Genomic DNA, 15,904 nt, shown 5'->3' with positions numbered 1-15,904 from the left:
TAATATAGACACAAATTTGAAGGTGAAAATCGACATTGCCTTGAATATTTCAAATATGGGCGAATAAAATGACATAAGTAATTTCAAAACTAAATTCAAACAATAACAATTTAGTTCTTGAGATAATTTTATTGAAAACTTCAAAATATTTCACAAATATAATCAATCAATAATAAATCATCAAATAACAAACAAAACAAATTAAAATTAATAATTTAATGTCTTTAAGTATTTAACTGGAGGATATTTTCAGAAATTTGAGTCCAATTCGTTTACGTTCTAACTCGATACTTATTACCTCAACTTCAACTCTATCGCCAATTTTCAATTGGACTCCTTTCATTTTACTGACATGAATCAAACCATTCCATTTGACTCCAATATCCACAAAACAACCGAAATGTGTTACGTTGGTCACCTTACCACTTAAAACAGTTCCTATTTTCAGATCATCTACACTTGTAAGGCCTTTTTTAAACAATGGTATAATCTTCAATTCACTTCTAAGATCATGATTCAAGGGTTTACTTAAGGCTTCTAATATTAACTTTATTGATTGCTCATCTGTTTTTAGCTCAATTGATAATTGATTTTCCCTTATTTTACTTTTGTCCACTTTTTCTATGAAATGTTGGCTCCCAATATCTACCTCTTTCAAATTGATTTTTTTCAGTAATTCTCTTGCTGTAGAGTATGATTCAGGATGAATTATAGTCCTATCTAATTTTGTTGTATTCGGGGAATCATAGAAATTATTTTCTTCTTCAATATTGATGGGACCAACTCTCAAAAAACCTGCACACTGTTGAAACACTTTTTCACCTATACCTTTTACTTTTAGTAGCTCTTTACGATGAGTGAATTTACCAGTTTTTTCACGATACTGAATAATTTGTAGCGCTCTTTTCTCAGATAACCCTGCTATTTCCCTGAAAATATAATAAATATTAGAATATTGATATACATTTTATCAAAAAAATACAGGCAATGGATCATTTAAAAAACCTCCCTTGAAAGGGATTGTGAAAAATCTTTCTATCACTAAGGCCTATTTTTGACTTGTCGATGTGGTATCTCTGTGCTCTGTATACATCCCAAAAAATATTTATTGAAAATCCAATCAACTTACTTAAGTAAACATTGAGATGCTGTATTTAAATCCACACCCACAAAACTAACACACTCTGATACAACTTCGTGTAATGCTTCATTGAGATGTTTTTTTCTTAGGTCATGTTGGTACATTCCAACTCCTAAATGCTGTGGTTCTACCTTTACCAATTCAGCTAAAGGTTCTTGAACTCTTCTGGCTAAGGAAACTAAAAATGGATAAAAACAGTCCACTTATTGTAGAATCTTTTAAATAACTTGAGTCATACTTGCACTGATTATATTTGTATCTAAATCAGGAAACTCTTTTTTTGCTTCAGGACTACAAGAATAAATTGATGCCCCGTCTTCGCTGACAATGGTATAGGCTACCTTGAGAGGTGAAAATGTATTTGCATTTATTAAATCTGATAACCAGGATTCTGTTTCTCTACAAGCTGTTCCATTACCTAATGCTATAAGTTCACATCTGTAATAATAACCTAATTAAGATACAAGCTGGCATAATTTGATCTTATCTATATATTTATTAATGAGGTAATACCGATTATTTAAAAAAAAAATTAAAAGAAATCAAAGAAAAAATTAAACAAATATCAAATTATGTTGACATAGCATACTATGGCAGGGGAGCCTTTATTATTATAACATTATATGTATATCTCCTATTGATCACTACGTTCTTTGATTCTTGTTAACAATAATGAATAATTAAAATTTGACAGTCATCAACAAAATTATAACTCACCTATATTTTGTTAGAATATCTTTAAGAACACAAGCTGCTTCATCTGAAGTACTTCTAGAAAAGGGATGAATAGTAGCTTTAGCATGTAGACTACCTGTTTCAGATATTAATGCTAACTTACAACCATTTTTGAATCCAGGATCAATACCCAATATAAATTTTCCTTTAATAGGATTAACAAGTAGTAACTGTTTCAAATTTTGGCTGAATGTTTCCATAGCAGCCTTTTCTGCCATTAGTTTAAGAGTGGATCTGGTTTCTCTAACCAGCAGTGGTCGAACTGAAAATATCTCATTTATAATACTGGAACATATGAGAAAAGCAGAAGTACCATTATTCGATTATTTCAATCTAAAATGGCTATAATAATAATCATGGAAACTTTTTGAATGCCATAATCTTAATATTTTTGAGTTGATCAAATTTATAAAGTGTGAAAAGTTGATGCTTCAAATTATTTTTTTTACTTTGATGACTAAAACAAAATCATCAAGTATACCTCATTCATATATTGATCAAAATATATCAACATACCTAATCTATCATAACAATCTTCAATTCCTTCTTTCGTTATTAAATATCGGGCCTCACTTCCTGGATGTATTGCAAACTTACATGTACAAAATGAATTGAATTTATTAAAAATGAAATCAGGTATGCTTATTTTCACAGTCAACACTTTTTGATTTTCTGCTCTATTTATTGCTAAAACCTGATTTAAATTTTGTATCTTAATGATTCAATATAAATAAAAGTTACCTGATGAGGTTTTATGTCAGTATTACTAATTTTAAAGTCGAAGTATAATTTATATTTTGACTCGTCTACATTTTTATTCTTGTGATCTGAACAATTTTTCTCATCCTTCTTTGTAGAACTTTTTTTTGTTTCGATAATAAAATAATGTTTCTCCCTCCTACAATTTTGAAATATAATATTCATATCAATGATTGAACAACAAACTCTTACAATTCTCTGACATGTCCTAACACTTCTGTATCATTAGCTATTATTGATGCTATAAAGTGGACAACGCCTTTCTGTACATCTTTCAGAGTTTTTAGTCCTTCCTGATCAGATTTCACATATTTAGTAAGGTCTTCTTGGCACTTGTTATAAAGAATATTGTGAGCAGGTTTATCTAAACCAATGGATTTGGCTCTTTCTGCCAAACTTCTTTTACTTTCTGGTTTGAATGGGGCATACTGAACAAAAATTACTTAGTAATCATAGAACAAATGTTGAAAAGACCTTACCAAATGCTCTAATTCTTCAATTGTTCTTACTGCAGCTAATGACCTCCTGACATGCTGATTTAGTTGACCTGTTTTTTCAATAGTTTTGGTAATACTTTTCAATTTGGACTTCAAGTGAATAATTTCTTCATATTCCTCTTTAATAACTCTCAATTCTTCAGGTGTCATATTGTTGATCATATTTTTACGATATCTTGCAATAAATGGAATAGTATTGCCTTCATCTAGAAGTTTTATCACTGATTTTGCTACTGTAGGATCTATGTTAGTTTCGTGAGACAACAACTCAAAATCCTGCCAGTTTGGTTGAATTTCTTCACCAATACATTCAGTTTTGGGAGTTTTAGGACATTTTTCTTCAGAAAATGTATTTTTTCTTTTCTAAAATAAAAGAGAACTCTCAAAATTAAATTCTAAATAACGTTAAAAACAAATTACACTCATTTTCACTTCGAATTGGAATAACTCTTCTATACTATTTTATTGTACTTATACTTCTAGTGAAAAATGACAATCAGTTTTTGAAAGTCGCGAGAATTGCCGCGAAGATACCCGAAACGAATAAATGTCGACTCAGAGGCGTGCTCCGAAGTTTTAAAGCAGCAATTTCATGGAATATTTCCCTCCTGTCAAAAATTCTATGTATATGGAGAACAATTATCGAAAATTACAGCGATAATTGCATTGTAGGAAGCGAAACTGCACTGCGATAATTGTTCTGTTCATAGATGCATAGTTTCTATGCATCTTACACAGTTCGAATCTATGGCAATTTAATTCTAAATCAGTTTGACAAGTAATGCAACAGTTTATTCGGGAAATATTCCCCCGAATTACACTCGTGCATCAAAATGACCGGATAATTTCGCATTCCAGCGTGTTTTCTTTGAAAAACTGCATTCGGTCATTTTCATTTTTGGAGAAAGAGCCCTCCACCTTCGGTGTCGGGCTCTTTCTCCAAAAATGAAAATGAACTCATGCAGTTTTTATGACAACACGCTGTCATGCAAAATTATCGGTAATTTTGATGCACTTGTGCAATTACTTACGAATATTTCCCTCCTGTCAAAAATTCTATGTATCTGGAGAACAATTATCGAAAATTACAGCGATAATTGCATTGTAGGAAGCGAAACTGCACTGCGATAATTGTTCTGTTCATAGATGCTTAGTTTCTATGCATCTTACACAGTTGGAATCTATGGCAATTCCATTCTAAATCAGTTTGACAAGTAATGTAACAGTTTATTCGGGAAATATTCCCCCGAATTACACTCGTGCATCAAAATTACCGGATAATTTCGCATTCCAGCGTGTTTTCTTTGAAAAACTGCATTCGGTCATTTTCATTTTTGGAGAAAGAGCCCTCCACCTTCGGTGTCGGGCTCTTTCTCCAAAAATGAAAATGAACTCATGCAGTTTTTATGACAACACGCTGTTATGCAAAATTATCGGTAATTTTGATGCACTTGTGCAATTACTTACGATAATAACATTGTTTAAGGAGAAGATAGTTGGTTACTCGCCCTGCAAAGGGCATTGGATGTGCGTATGTGGCGGTACCTATTAGAATTATGTGGCAAACTCAGAATTTTTGGGGTCCATCCTAATGCGCCCTCTAGGCGGCTATTTCTATAATCATTTGTCGGTAAAAAGGTTTCTACATTGGGTACAAAACTTGACGTGAAGAGTAAATAATCGGAGCCAAGTAAAGTAGAAACACTTCGATGTTTATGACCCAGGTTTCGAGCTTGGGATTTTATTGCTTTGGTCGTAACGGGGTTTGTTTTTGTTATCGGATTTCGCTCATTCTTACATACAGTTAGAAGGCTTCAAAAAGACGGATTTTCAAGAATTTTTTTCGCGCAGACTATTCAATTTATTAATTTGAAAATTGGTGTACATATTATAATAACCTTATAATATATTAACATATTTTTTATTTGTCAAAATAATCTTCGCGAATGTTGCTATCGCCGATCTCCTAGAGCTCCGCAAAAAAAACCAATTTTGCGGTGATCACGATATCTCTGGACCGGATTATCTGAAATGAAAATCGTGAAGGGAATGTATGATCTGATTTGCGTTTGAAAAGAAATACTGTGATTGGAGAAAAATAAGTATAAGACTATTTTTTAGTTTTTCGAAAAGAGAATTTTAAATTTAATTAATTGATTATGTAAAATTGTTATCAGTGAATAGTTTCATGTCAAGGTTATCTACCTCAAATAGGTAACTAAAATATTGGAATACTGCCAAAAGAAAAAGAAAATTTGATTTAAAAAAACTATTCTCTTTTTTGTGAAAATCTCATTTGTTTTGTGATAGGACGTGAATGTTTAATTTATGAATATACATATAAGACTTTTTCAGCTGAATATTTGATTCAAATTATATCGAATTTTGGTTTGCAAAGAGATTTTTCATGAAAAATAAAATTATAAAATTCCATATAAGTTTCCCCTCTCAGATCGGCGTTAAGCATTGAATAATATTGCTCAGGGCCCCCGCAAGGGACATCAACGCCCGCGTGCGGAACATATTTTGGCGCCCCTCAAAGGGGGAGGTGGAGAAAAGTACTACTGTATAATCGGAAATTTTTTTTTTGAAGTTTTGTCGAGAATTTAGTATAGAATGGTTGAAAATCTATCAGCAACCTTCATTGTCTTAAGAACTTTATGGTGTTATTTGTAACATAATACATTTCAAATGTGTTTCAAAACTTAAGCTGTATTCTTCTATAAATTATTCATAAAGGCATAAACATTTAATTAAGATCAATCCAGAAATTGAATGGATGTTTTTCTAGATTTGGCTGCTGCAAATTCTTTTATATTATCAATCAATCAATTTTATCGAGTATCTCTTGCTCTATATCTAAGATTGCTAATCCAGAAAATCTTTCTTGAGATATGGTAGACTTCAAATAGTTTTTAAAAATTTTTAATTCAGTGAATGATCTCTCACCAGAAGCAACAGACACAGGACACAGGTAAAGTGAGAAGGATTCTTGAGGCAATACTAAGATTCGGTAGAGAAGAAGTTAGATTATTTTCAAAAATATATTGTAGAATTTCAAGAGGATTTTCGCTTCAGATAATGAAAACAATCCTAGGGCTCTTATCTCGTTGAATAAATCATTTTCTTTCATTTCAGTCTCTTTTTTTCATGTCATCAGTTATGCTTTTGTTGAAGAGCATGACAGCATTTCAATAGATATTTGTCATTTAATTTAAGAATATCACAAATAAAACAAAAAACGTTAACGTTATATCTACTATTTAAGGAACTTAGTGTTTGATCCATTATTTTCCAAAAGAAATTTATTTTAAAAGCGATTTTTGGATCTTCCGTCTGTTCATAATCGAACAATTTTGGTTTATACTTTCGTCTTACAGTATATAATGGAGAAAAATCTTGAGCTATCTCAAGAACAGCCGCTAGTTTTCCAGCTCCCGCAAGTTTTTCCTCGAGAACATTATCATCCCTACAATTTTTGAAATGATCAACTAAATTGTTCAAATGGTTTTGGCACACTTTAATGTCAATCGCTACACTTTGCATCATGTTGCTTACAATATTAATCTGGAATGAAACGTCATAAGAAATTATGATACTTCAAATAAATTTAAAAGAATGAATATTTAATAAAAGAGAACTTGCTTTATGTCTAGTTTTTATGTTGAAAGTATCATTTTCTGTTATTTCTAAAAGGCTATCACATATTTGAATAAAATGAAACTTTAACATCGATTCGTAACTGAGGCATGGGCGCCCGCAGAAATTTTTCTCAGGGGGGGCAAAATGAAAATTATTGAAAAACGACCAGGCGTCCATGATTGTCGTAGGCGACATCAGTATTCCGTTTCTTTCTATTTCTGTATTTATATTTATCACCAGCGTCTACTCTCAATTTCAAAAGATCATTAAAAGTGGTACAGGGTGGACAAAATACAATAGTTTCGTGTGTGCTCATTAAATAACGCATAACATTCTTTATTAGTTAAATTAACAATATTATTAAAACTTTTCACGAAATTTATCCGGCAAAAAAGTGACTATACTTTTTTCCCGGATATATGTATAATCTTTACACTCACTTTTTTCCCGGGAAAAAAAGTAATTTCGAGAAAGTTATATTTTGTTACCTGTCAACAGAGATAGAATGTCTAATTTTTTTCCCGTGCCAATTTTTTTTTTTATTTCAGTCTGAAGGTAGGGCGACGAAGCTTTTAAAACAATATTATGACCAAAAATACGATTCGAACAATAGCTCTACCCTCAGAGTAAGAAGTAAACAGTTTACTTCTTACTCTGAGGCTCTACCCTTTTTCATGCAGCTAGCCGGCATGCGGCAAGGGTAATAAAAATGTATTGCGGCCAAGAGAATTTCTTCCGATGCCTGCTCGACGACAGAAAGATGAATAAAGATTGAACAAGAAACGCACTAGAGACATCTGTTGTTCACCATACCCAAAAATTATTACTCGTCTGAATTTTCAACATTGCACATAGGCAACCCATCATGTTGGGCCTCTTCCGGAGTGGCGCCCTCTAACGATATTGCCCAATTTCCTCCAATGATATTTGAACCGAAGTAACTAACTATCTTCTCCTTAAACAATGATAATAATTTTTTATGCATTAAAGAAATTATTGAATGGATAATTGAGTTATAACTTGAATTATGCTTATGCAATGCTGCCAATAATTCTGCATTTATGGGAATTTATAGTGATGGCCTATTCTATTTGAATATTTAAAATTGAATCGTACTTATGGCCTATGCTTTTTTATGGCGAACCCGGATTGGTAATCGAGTAAGCAACTCGGAAAATTACGAACGAAAGTAGTTAATTTAGGTTAGGTATATTGTCAAGATGACATGAAAACTGTCATAGGTGCAGTATATGTGTCAAAAACGAAGAAACGAGTCGTTAGTCGATTCTCCAGTTTTTTTGAAATCAAAACAAGCCTTAGTAATTTTAGAACATTTTTTTCAATTATTTATTTATAATTTTTTTTCTAAATGTAAAATGTCGGAGTGTTCGCAAAGTAGATTTGAAAAATCTTTAGGATTATTAACAACAAAGTTTGTAAACCTTCTACAGAAATCAGCAGGTGGTATTTTAGATCTCAAAGTGGTTAGCAATAAAAAAATTATGTTCTTCTCATTACTAATATTTATCTTTCTCAGGCAGCCGATATGCTGGCAGTCAGGCAGAAGAGAAGAATATATGATATAACCAATGTTCTCGAAGGAATTGGATTGATAGAAAAAAAAAATAAGAATAGTATACAATGGAAGTGAGTCAATAATTTTTCTTATACCAATAACTTTAGATTCACAAGGTAATTTTTGTTTCAGACCATTTACCTACAAAGATTCATTGCCAGGTTGTAATACCCAAGAATTTGCATTAAAAGTGACGCACCTTAAAAAAGAACTTTCAAAACTAGATGAGTATGAACTAGAATTAGATAAGTATAGGATATGGGTTGAACAGAGCATAAAGAATATAACTGAAGATATAGAAACAAAAAAATTATTATATGTTAATCATGATGATTTCAAAAATTGCTTCTGCGAAGACCAAACTGTTATCGTTGTCAACTGTCCTGTGGAAGAAACAAGTGTCAAATTTCAAGTAAAGTAGATGATTATCTGCAATTAATTTATTATGGTTTTTACAATATTTTTTTAGAATATTAATGAACATTACAATCTCAAATTAAAATCCTGCTCAAATTCAATGACAACTTATTTGTTGACTGGGGCTGATCCTCCTACTCAAATGAAAAAGAAGGTAAGAATTAGTAATTATTTTGATGTGTTTATTACAATATGTTTGTTTAGGAGACTTCTGTGAAGAAAGAACCTGATGAGTATGAATCTCCTCCCAAAAGAAAAAAGTTTGAAATAGAAGATGAAGATTTAGCTACTGCGGAAATAATATTTAGAAATAATAAAAACAGAAAAAGGAATTATGATATATTACCAGAAGGTAAGTTTCAGATGGCAAATTATTCGCCAGAATATTAAGCTTGTATTCTGTAAGTGTTATTCAAATATCAATTGCTAGTGTTCTAATTGAAAATGATGTCATGAAAACATCGCAATGAATCATAAAATATTTTTAAAATTGGTGAGGGGGCGTTAAACTAAACATTTACCGATATTTTGTTTGAATTGGGCTTTTTAAGTGTTTTTTGACTTGATAGTATGGTAGGAAAAAATTTGACATATTATACTGATTCAGTTCATGATTTCTCCTTTAGAACCACCCTAGAATCATGTAAAACGTAAGGAGAATGTTAGTCAAAAGGTATCGTACCTGCTATGCAAAATCCCCATAATAAAAGTCCTACTTTATGTGAGATGGTTTTTCAATAGAAACAAATGAAATTTTCAGTAAAGTATTGGTGAATCATTATGCTAACTTTACATTAAAGAAAATATCTAAAATTTTAGAGAAAGGCTGTGAGAACTGTTTTCATTAAAAGCTTTTTTTTCATGAAATTTAGCTCATTTTGAAGAAAACAAAATGTAGTGTGCTAATGATTCACTACATAATTAATTTGTCTATTTATGGTGATCATCATAAAAAAATATTGTTGTTAATGAACAATGTTTCTCTAATTCTGTGGTTATTCCGTTCATTCTTCCACATCTTGTAGAACAAAATCGTGCGGGAATATATCAGAAACGCACAGTTTTCATGGTTATATTTTATTATTCTATGTTGGCACTCCGAACATTCCGCTATGGCTTTATCTGTCAATTCATCAATTTGCCTTAAAGAAATCAGTTTTGCCAACCAACATTTTTCAATGCAAAAATCACTAAATTATATTTATGGAAAATTTCATTAATTTCAACGAAAATGCAATGAATTAGAGAAAATAATGTATAATACTCGTACAGAAGGCTCATTCTACCACTCGTTCATTCCAAAACTCGCCACTTCGTGGCTCGTTTTTGAATTTTGAACTCGTGGAAGAATATCAATGCCTTCTGCACTTGTATTATAAATAACTATTTCAGTCATAACATAAACAATGGAAATCAAGAGTGCTTTCACCACAAAACAAATAACAATTATTTGAAAGATAAATCGATCTTATGAACATTCATTTAAAAATCGTTTGAATCATTGAAATCGTTATTATGAAAATTTTTCTTATAGCAGGTTGGCATTCTCCATAAGTTTAACTTAGTTATTACAGGACACCTGTATATCTGTATGGACTTTCAAAGCCAATACGCTTAATAAATTGAAAGCTTTCAAAATTAAGGTTTTGAGATGGAAACACAAAGGTTTGATATGTATTGACGAAGACATGATTATAAAATGCACAAGTAAAAATGCATATCCTGATCACTCTTTCTCAAATATTGGTTACTAAAGAAAATGTAGCCCCAAACATCCTTAAGTTGATTTGCATTGATAGAAGAAAAAGGTTATTTTGATGAATGAGTTCATATGAATTCTTTCCATAATTTTATTATACAATTAACTGAATTTTGAGGAAGAATGAACATTTTATGAAAATGACACAGTTATTCAATACTTAAAATTAAAACCATAAAAACTGTATTTTGTAGGAATTTTAAAACTAACAAAAAATTTCTCAATAACTCTGCTGAATTCAAACTGATCTGTCGGCAGCTAATTGTTCAGCCTTTTTCATTACATCTTCGATATTGCCAACCATATAGAAAGCCATTTCTGGAATGTGGTCCATTTCGCCTTTCAAAATTTTCTGGAATCCTTTCACGGTATCTTCAAGAGCTACAAGTTTTCCAGGGTGCCCGGTGAATATTTCGGCTACTTGAAAAGGTTGAGAGAGGAAACGTTGAATTTTTCTAGCCCTTGCCACCGTCATTTTATCTTCTTCAGACAATTCGTCCATGCCTAGTATAGCAATTATGTCTTGAAGTGATTTATAATTCTGCAATGTTTTCTGTATATTTCTCGCTACTAGGTAATGTTCTTCTCCTACAACTATCGGGTCCATAATTCGGGAAGTGGAATCCAATGGATCTACTGCGGGATAAATACCAAGCTCGGCTGAAAATTTGTTATAATGAAAAAATTTATGAACTTCGAATTATCAGTTGTTCACCTATAGCTCTAGATAACACCGTTGTAGCATCTAAGTGGGCAAATGTAGTTGCTGGCGCAGGATCTGTCAGATCATCTGCTGGTACATAAACAGCCTGCACAGATGTTATCGATCCTTTCTTTGTAGATGTTATCCTCTCTTGCAAAGCTCCCATGTCGGTAGCTAGCGTGGATTGATAACCAACAGCAGATGGTATTCTTCCTAGCAGAGCTGATACCTCAGAACCAGCTTGGGTGAATCTGAAAATATTGTCGATGAAAAGAAGAACATCCTGTCCTTCTTTGTCCCTGAAAAATTCGGCAATGGTCAGTCCAGTTAGAGCTACTCTTGCTCTTGCTCCTGGAGGTTCGTTCATCTGACCATAAACTAAAGCTACCTTTGAAGTCCCTTCTTTTAAATTTATTACTCCCGATTCGATCATTTCCATGTATAAATCATTGCCTTCGCGTGTTCTTTCTCCAACACCGGCAAATACTGAATATCCACCGTGGGCTTTTGCAATGTTATTGATGAGCTCCATAATGAGAACTGTTTTTCCTACACCAGCTCCACCAAATAGTCCTATTTTTCCTCCCTTAGCGTATGGTGCTAACAAGTCCACAACTTTAATTCCCGTGACTAAAATTTCTTGTTTAACACTCATTTCCACGAATTCGGGAGCTTCTGCGTGGATTGAAGCTATAGTTTCAGTGGCAATAGGTCCTCTTTCGTCGATTGGTTCACCAATCACGTTCATTATTCTACCTAAAGTTTCTTTTCCAACTGGAATTCGAATGGGATATCCAGTATCCGTGACTTGTTGTCCTCTAACTAGTCCTTCAGTTCCATCCATTGCAATAGTACGAACAGTCTTCTCGCCTAAGTGCTGTGCTACCTCTAGCACCAGACGTGGTCTTCTATCTTGAACTTCCAAAGCGTTTAATATGGGTGGTAGTACTTCACCAAATTGTACATCTACCACAGCCCCAATAACTGCAACAACTTGTCCTGAACCGGCATTGGGTACCTCGGGTGTGTCCGTTTTTGGTGAAGGTTTAGAGGTCTCGAATCTCTTAAACCACTTGGTTGGTATCGAAGACCGTTTTCCAAATGATAGAACTTTTTGCGATAAATTCAACATGTTTCTACTATCTCTAATCTCAAATATCTTCCAAGTTTAAATATCAGCAGAATAATAATTCCTTAGTAGTGAAAATAATGTCAGTAGGACAATTTGCTATATGGCTACTATTTCATTAATTATTTGTAATCAAAAGATGTAGTTCTATGGTTTTATGAGAAAACCTTTCAATTTTTCCCAAAATGATTATAATTTATATGTGAGTTGATAATCAACCAACATTTTGATTATTGTTAGGACTTCTCGGAAATAATAAGATTGAATCGAAGAAAATTGTTACGATTATGAATGCATTCATTAAAAAAATTGTGAATTCAGCAAAACTTGGTCATTTGTCATCATTAAATCATTTTTTTGTCAATTTGAATTCACTCTATGGACTTTATCAATGATTTAGTATAGGGTTAGAACAATTTAGAGGGGCACTACAGGGATATCGAAAACCATTAGAAATACAGGGTGGATTAAATTACAAAAAAGTTGCGTTATTTAGGGATTAGTGTGTTGGTGTTAACCATCGAGATGGAATAGATATCTCGATGGTGTTCACAGATCCAAAATATCTCCAACGGTTCCCGGGATATCTCGAAAGAACTAAAAATCGAGATTTCCTTTTTTTCTGCATATCTCATTTGTTTCTGGAGATAACTTCACGAAATTCGCTTTATAGCCATTATCCAATATAGAGATTATAATGGCGTCTTCAGATTTTTTCTGTTTTTCAATGTTTTAGAGACGCGTTAGTCAATTTTTTTTTTTATGGACGCCATATTGGCTCTCCTTATGAGGTGATGAAGAAAAAAATTACGAATTCAACAATGTATCATACTCTACAAAAATAGGCAAAAAAGGGTTTAATCCTTTTCTCTCTAATGTTGGAGTAAGATGGCTAAAATATTGGTGTGCTCACTTACTCTTGAAAAACTTGAGGATTAAAGTGGCGACTTTCGAAGGGACCAGCCTTCTTGGATATTGGTCCCTTTTCACTTGATTTCCGCATCTAGTATTTCTATCAATTTCGTGTTTTGAGGTTAAATCAACGACTTTTCGCAGATTTTTCCTCAAAATTGAAATTATTGAGCCTGATAGATTTGTATGTGGAAAAAATTTATTCAACTGAAGAATACCTACTACAGTGACTTAAAAATTGGCCTTACATTTCGAATAAATCCTAAAAATGAGGTAAATGGAGAATGTAAACAAAAAGCCGCCATATTTAGGCTCAGAAACCAGCAGCCAATCAAAAACGAGACCAATCGTGGCGCCACTGTGGTTTATTAAGTCACTGTAAGTCAATTCTTTGTACAGCGCCATCTTAAGGAAGAAAAGAGATAAGTGACCCATGCCGAGCCAAGTCGCCAGGATTATCTTAAAAAAAATCTTATCAGTGAACACACCAGTATTTTAGACATCTTATGTTGGAGGCATGCTTTATACTGCACGAACATCAATGGCGCATCTATGCACTTTTAGACCATTGGAATTCATTTATGGCTGATCATTGTTTTGTAAAATCCACAGTCGATGGTTTGTCAGGAAAATAGTTTTATACAATATGATATCAAATTTTCCTTGTAATTTTCTATACATATAATATCAATACCAAGAAATCGCACAAATTTTAAAATTATCGTTTTTTTTTCACATGCAATATACATACTTTCTCATTTGTAATTTTTAGGAGTTGAACCTTTCTTGAGATTGAGCCCTTCACCTTTGAACCAAGATTACAACTTTGGTCTCGATGTAACGGAAGGAGTTTTAGATCTTTTCGATAACAAAGAACAGAGTAATATTGAATCAACATCCACTTTGACCTCTAACACGTGATCTACCTGAATATATTTTACCATAATTTTTAAGAACAAAATTTATATAATTATATTAAAACTAATTTCATTTTGTATTGCTTTCAATGAGTTGTTGATTTGTTATTGTTTTTTTTCTATGAAAAATGGTTGTATAAAGGAGTATATTCTGCATTCTTGTTTTTCTTTCCTGAAAATTCATGAGTGATAAAATAGGAATTGTTATTCCTTTATCCTTTAACATTTAAAAAAATTTTATTGGTTTATGGATTACTCAACAATCCCAACGAACTATTCATAAAATGCAAAATTTTATGAATGTTTTATTTTATAGAACATCGAATTTTAATTTTTTTTTTCTGAGTTTTCCGGAAGTCACAAACCACTCCACACATATAGAAATTGCGGTTTTTTCTCTTTTAATGTTCTTCCCCGATAACTCTTGAAGTATTCATTTTAGGTATAGGGTTTGCTTGAGTAACTCCTCCTTTAATATGTAGAATTGACTAAAAAAATATATGTTTTGATTAGAAAATCTTGAGTTTTGATGAATTTGAGTTATCCAAGTTCATGTTCTTTTGATAAACACCCTGTACCTACATTTTTGGTCCAAACCGCAAACAGTGTTATAATATTCAATGTTTGCTGAATTGAAAAAGGTTTTTTCGAAAAAAACTTTTTCTGTAGAAATATTTAAAAAAATGAGTTTTTTTTATAAGAAACTCTTGAATCGTTGAGTTTTTAACCAGTTTTACCCATATTGCTGAAATTGTGATCAAAAAAACTATCTAATGATGCAATAATATACTGGGTGTGCCATTTGAAATAAGGAAGTAGTAGTATATGTTTTCGGAAGCTGTAGAGATCTAAAAATATTTTAGGAAGAAAGATCATTATCTCAAACCGCAGTATGCAAATTTTCAGCACAAAATAAATTATGATTAGTTTTCCATAAACTTCTATTAGGCCATCACCCTGTATATCTGTAATTGTACCAGTCGGTTTTGTTGTAGTCAAATATAGTTTTCTCAGAATTGTTCATGCTACTAAGGTAACAATTGAAAAGTTCGGCCAAGTTAATTGGTTTAGATAAGTAAGGTATATTCTTGATGAGGAATGAATCTACTTTATGATAAGGAAGTATTATTATAGAGATAACAGGTAATAGGCTCTTCTGAGACATCTAATGATTATCGTTAAGATATATTAATAGGGTGTTTCCGTTACTAATGGAAGAAATTAATAAGAACGATAGAAAAAATAACAAGGGAAAAAAATAAGTAATGAGACTGCAGCCACATTCCTAGATGTCGCCAAAACTTTAGAGGAGGTTTGGCTCGAAGGGTAAAACTACTTATAAGATGTTACAGAAAGAAATTCTGACAGCATAAGTTTAGCATCGTCTCTGAAAAATCGATCGTTCTATGTTAAGATCAATGAAACCAAATCAAAAGTGGAACAGATCCAGGCAGGAGTACCCCAGGGGTCGCTACTTGGACCTTTATTATACTCTATTCACGAGTGACATATAGACAAGACATGACAACACCCTATAAATTTACGCAGATCACACGGCAGTCCTTGCCTCAGGAAGAACTGTAAGAAGCGCTACTAAGAGACTGCAAAAACATTTGGATGAACTAGCAAGTTGGTTCGAAAAATGGAGAATTAAAATAAACGAAGATAAAATCCAAGCTATTTTGTTTGGATACAAAAATAAAATAGAAAAATCAGA

At 32.3% G+C, this 15,904-nt stretch overlaps 3 protein-coding genes across 4 annotated transcripts; 1 reads left to right on the top strand and 2 right to left on the bottom strand.

Moving 5' to 3' along the window:
• Window positions 1-36: 36 nt before the first annotated feature.
• LOC123680469 (S1 RNA-binding domain-containing protein 1) lies at window positions 37-3,700 on the bottom strand. Its single transcript, XM_045618387.1, has 9 exons — window positions 3,553-3,700; window positions 3,115-3,495; window positions 2,828-3,063; window positions 2,618-2,774; window positions 2,393-2,570; window positions 1,859-2,138; window positions 1,380-1,579; window positions 1,130-1,319; window positions 37-929 (listed from the first exon to the last, which is right to left on the bottom strand). The coding sequence occupies exons 1-9, from the start codon at window positions 3,556-3,558 to the stop codon at window positions 233-235; spliced, it is 2,325 nt and encodes a 774-aa protein (XP_045474343.1). The 5' UTR covers window positions 3,559-3,700; the 3' UTR covers window positions 37-232.
• Window positions 3,701-7,999: 4,299 nt separating this feature from the next.
• Window positions 8,000-14,341, top strand: LOC123680467 (transcription factor E2F5-like). 2 transcript variants are annotated; one of them, XM_045618383.1, is made up of 6 exons: window positions 8,000-8,255; window positions 8,312-8,421; window positions 8,483-8,762; window positions 8,820-8,921; window positions 8,972-9,119; window positions 14,043-14,341. In XM_045618383.1, exons 1-6 carry the CDS (start codon window positions 8,025-8,027, stop codon window positions 14,189-14,191), a joined length of 1,020 nt encoding a protein of 339 aa, XP_045474339.1. In that variant the 5' UTR covers window positions 8,000-8,024; the 3' UTR covers window positions 14,192-14,341. The 2 variants fall into 2 exon arrangements, with proteins under 2 accessions (XP_045474339.1, XP_045474338.1); XM_045618382.1 differs by having other exon boundaries at window positions 8,002-8,258.
• On the bottom strand, window positions 10,604-12,631 carry LOC123680466 (ATP synthase subunit beta, mitochondrial-like). The gene is made up of 2 exons (XM_045618381.1): window positions 11,242-12,631; window positions 10,604-11,186 (listed from the first exon to the last, which is right to left on the bottom strand). The coding sequence occupies exons 1-2, from the start codon at window positions 12,359-12,361 to the stop codon at window positions 10,765-10,767; spliced, it is 1,542 nt and encodes a 513-aa protein (XP_045474337.1). The 5' UTR covers window positions 12,362-12,631; the 3' UTR covers window positions 10,604-10,764.
• Window positions 14,342-15,904: the final 1,563 nt, after the last annotated feature.

The sequence above is a fragment of the Harmonia axyridis genome, chromosome 5 (assembly GCF_914767665.1).
Source record: "Harmonia axyridis chromosome 5, icHarAxyr1.1, whole genome shotgun sequence".
Lineage (NCBI taxonomy): Eukaryota > Metazoa > Arthropoda > Insecta > Coleoptera > Coccinellidae > Harmonia > Harmonia axyridis.
Note: the sequence above shows the minus strand (reverse complement) of the source record. Positions and strands in the feature narration are given on the sequence as shown.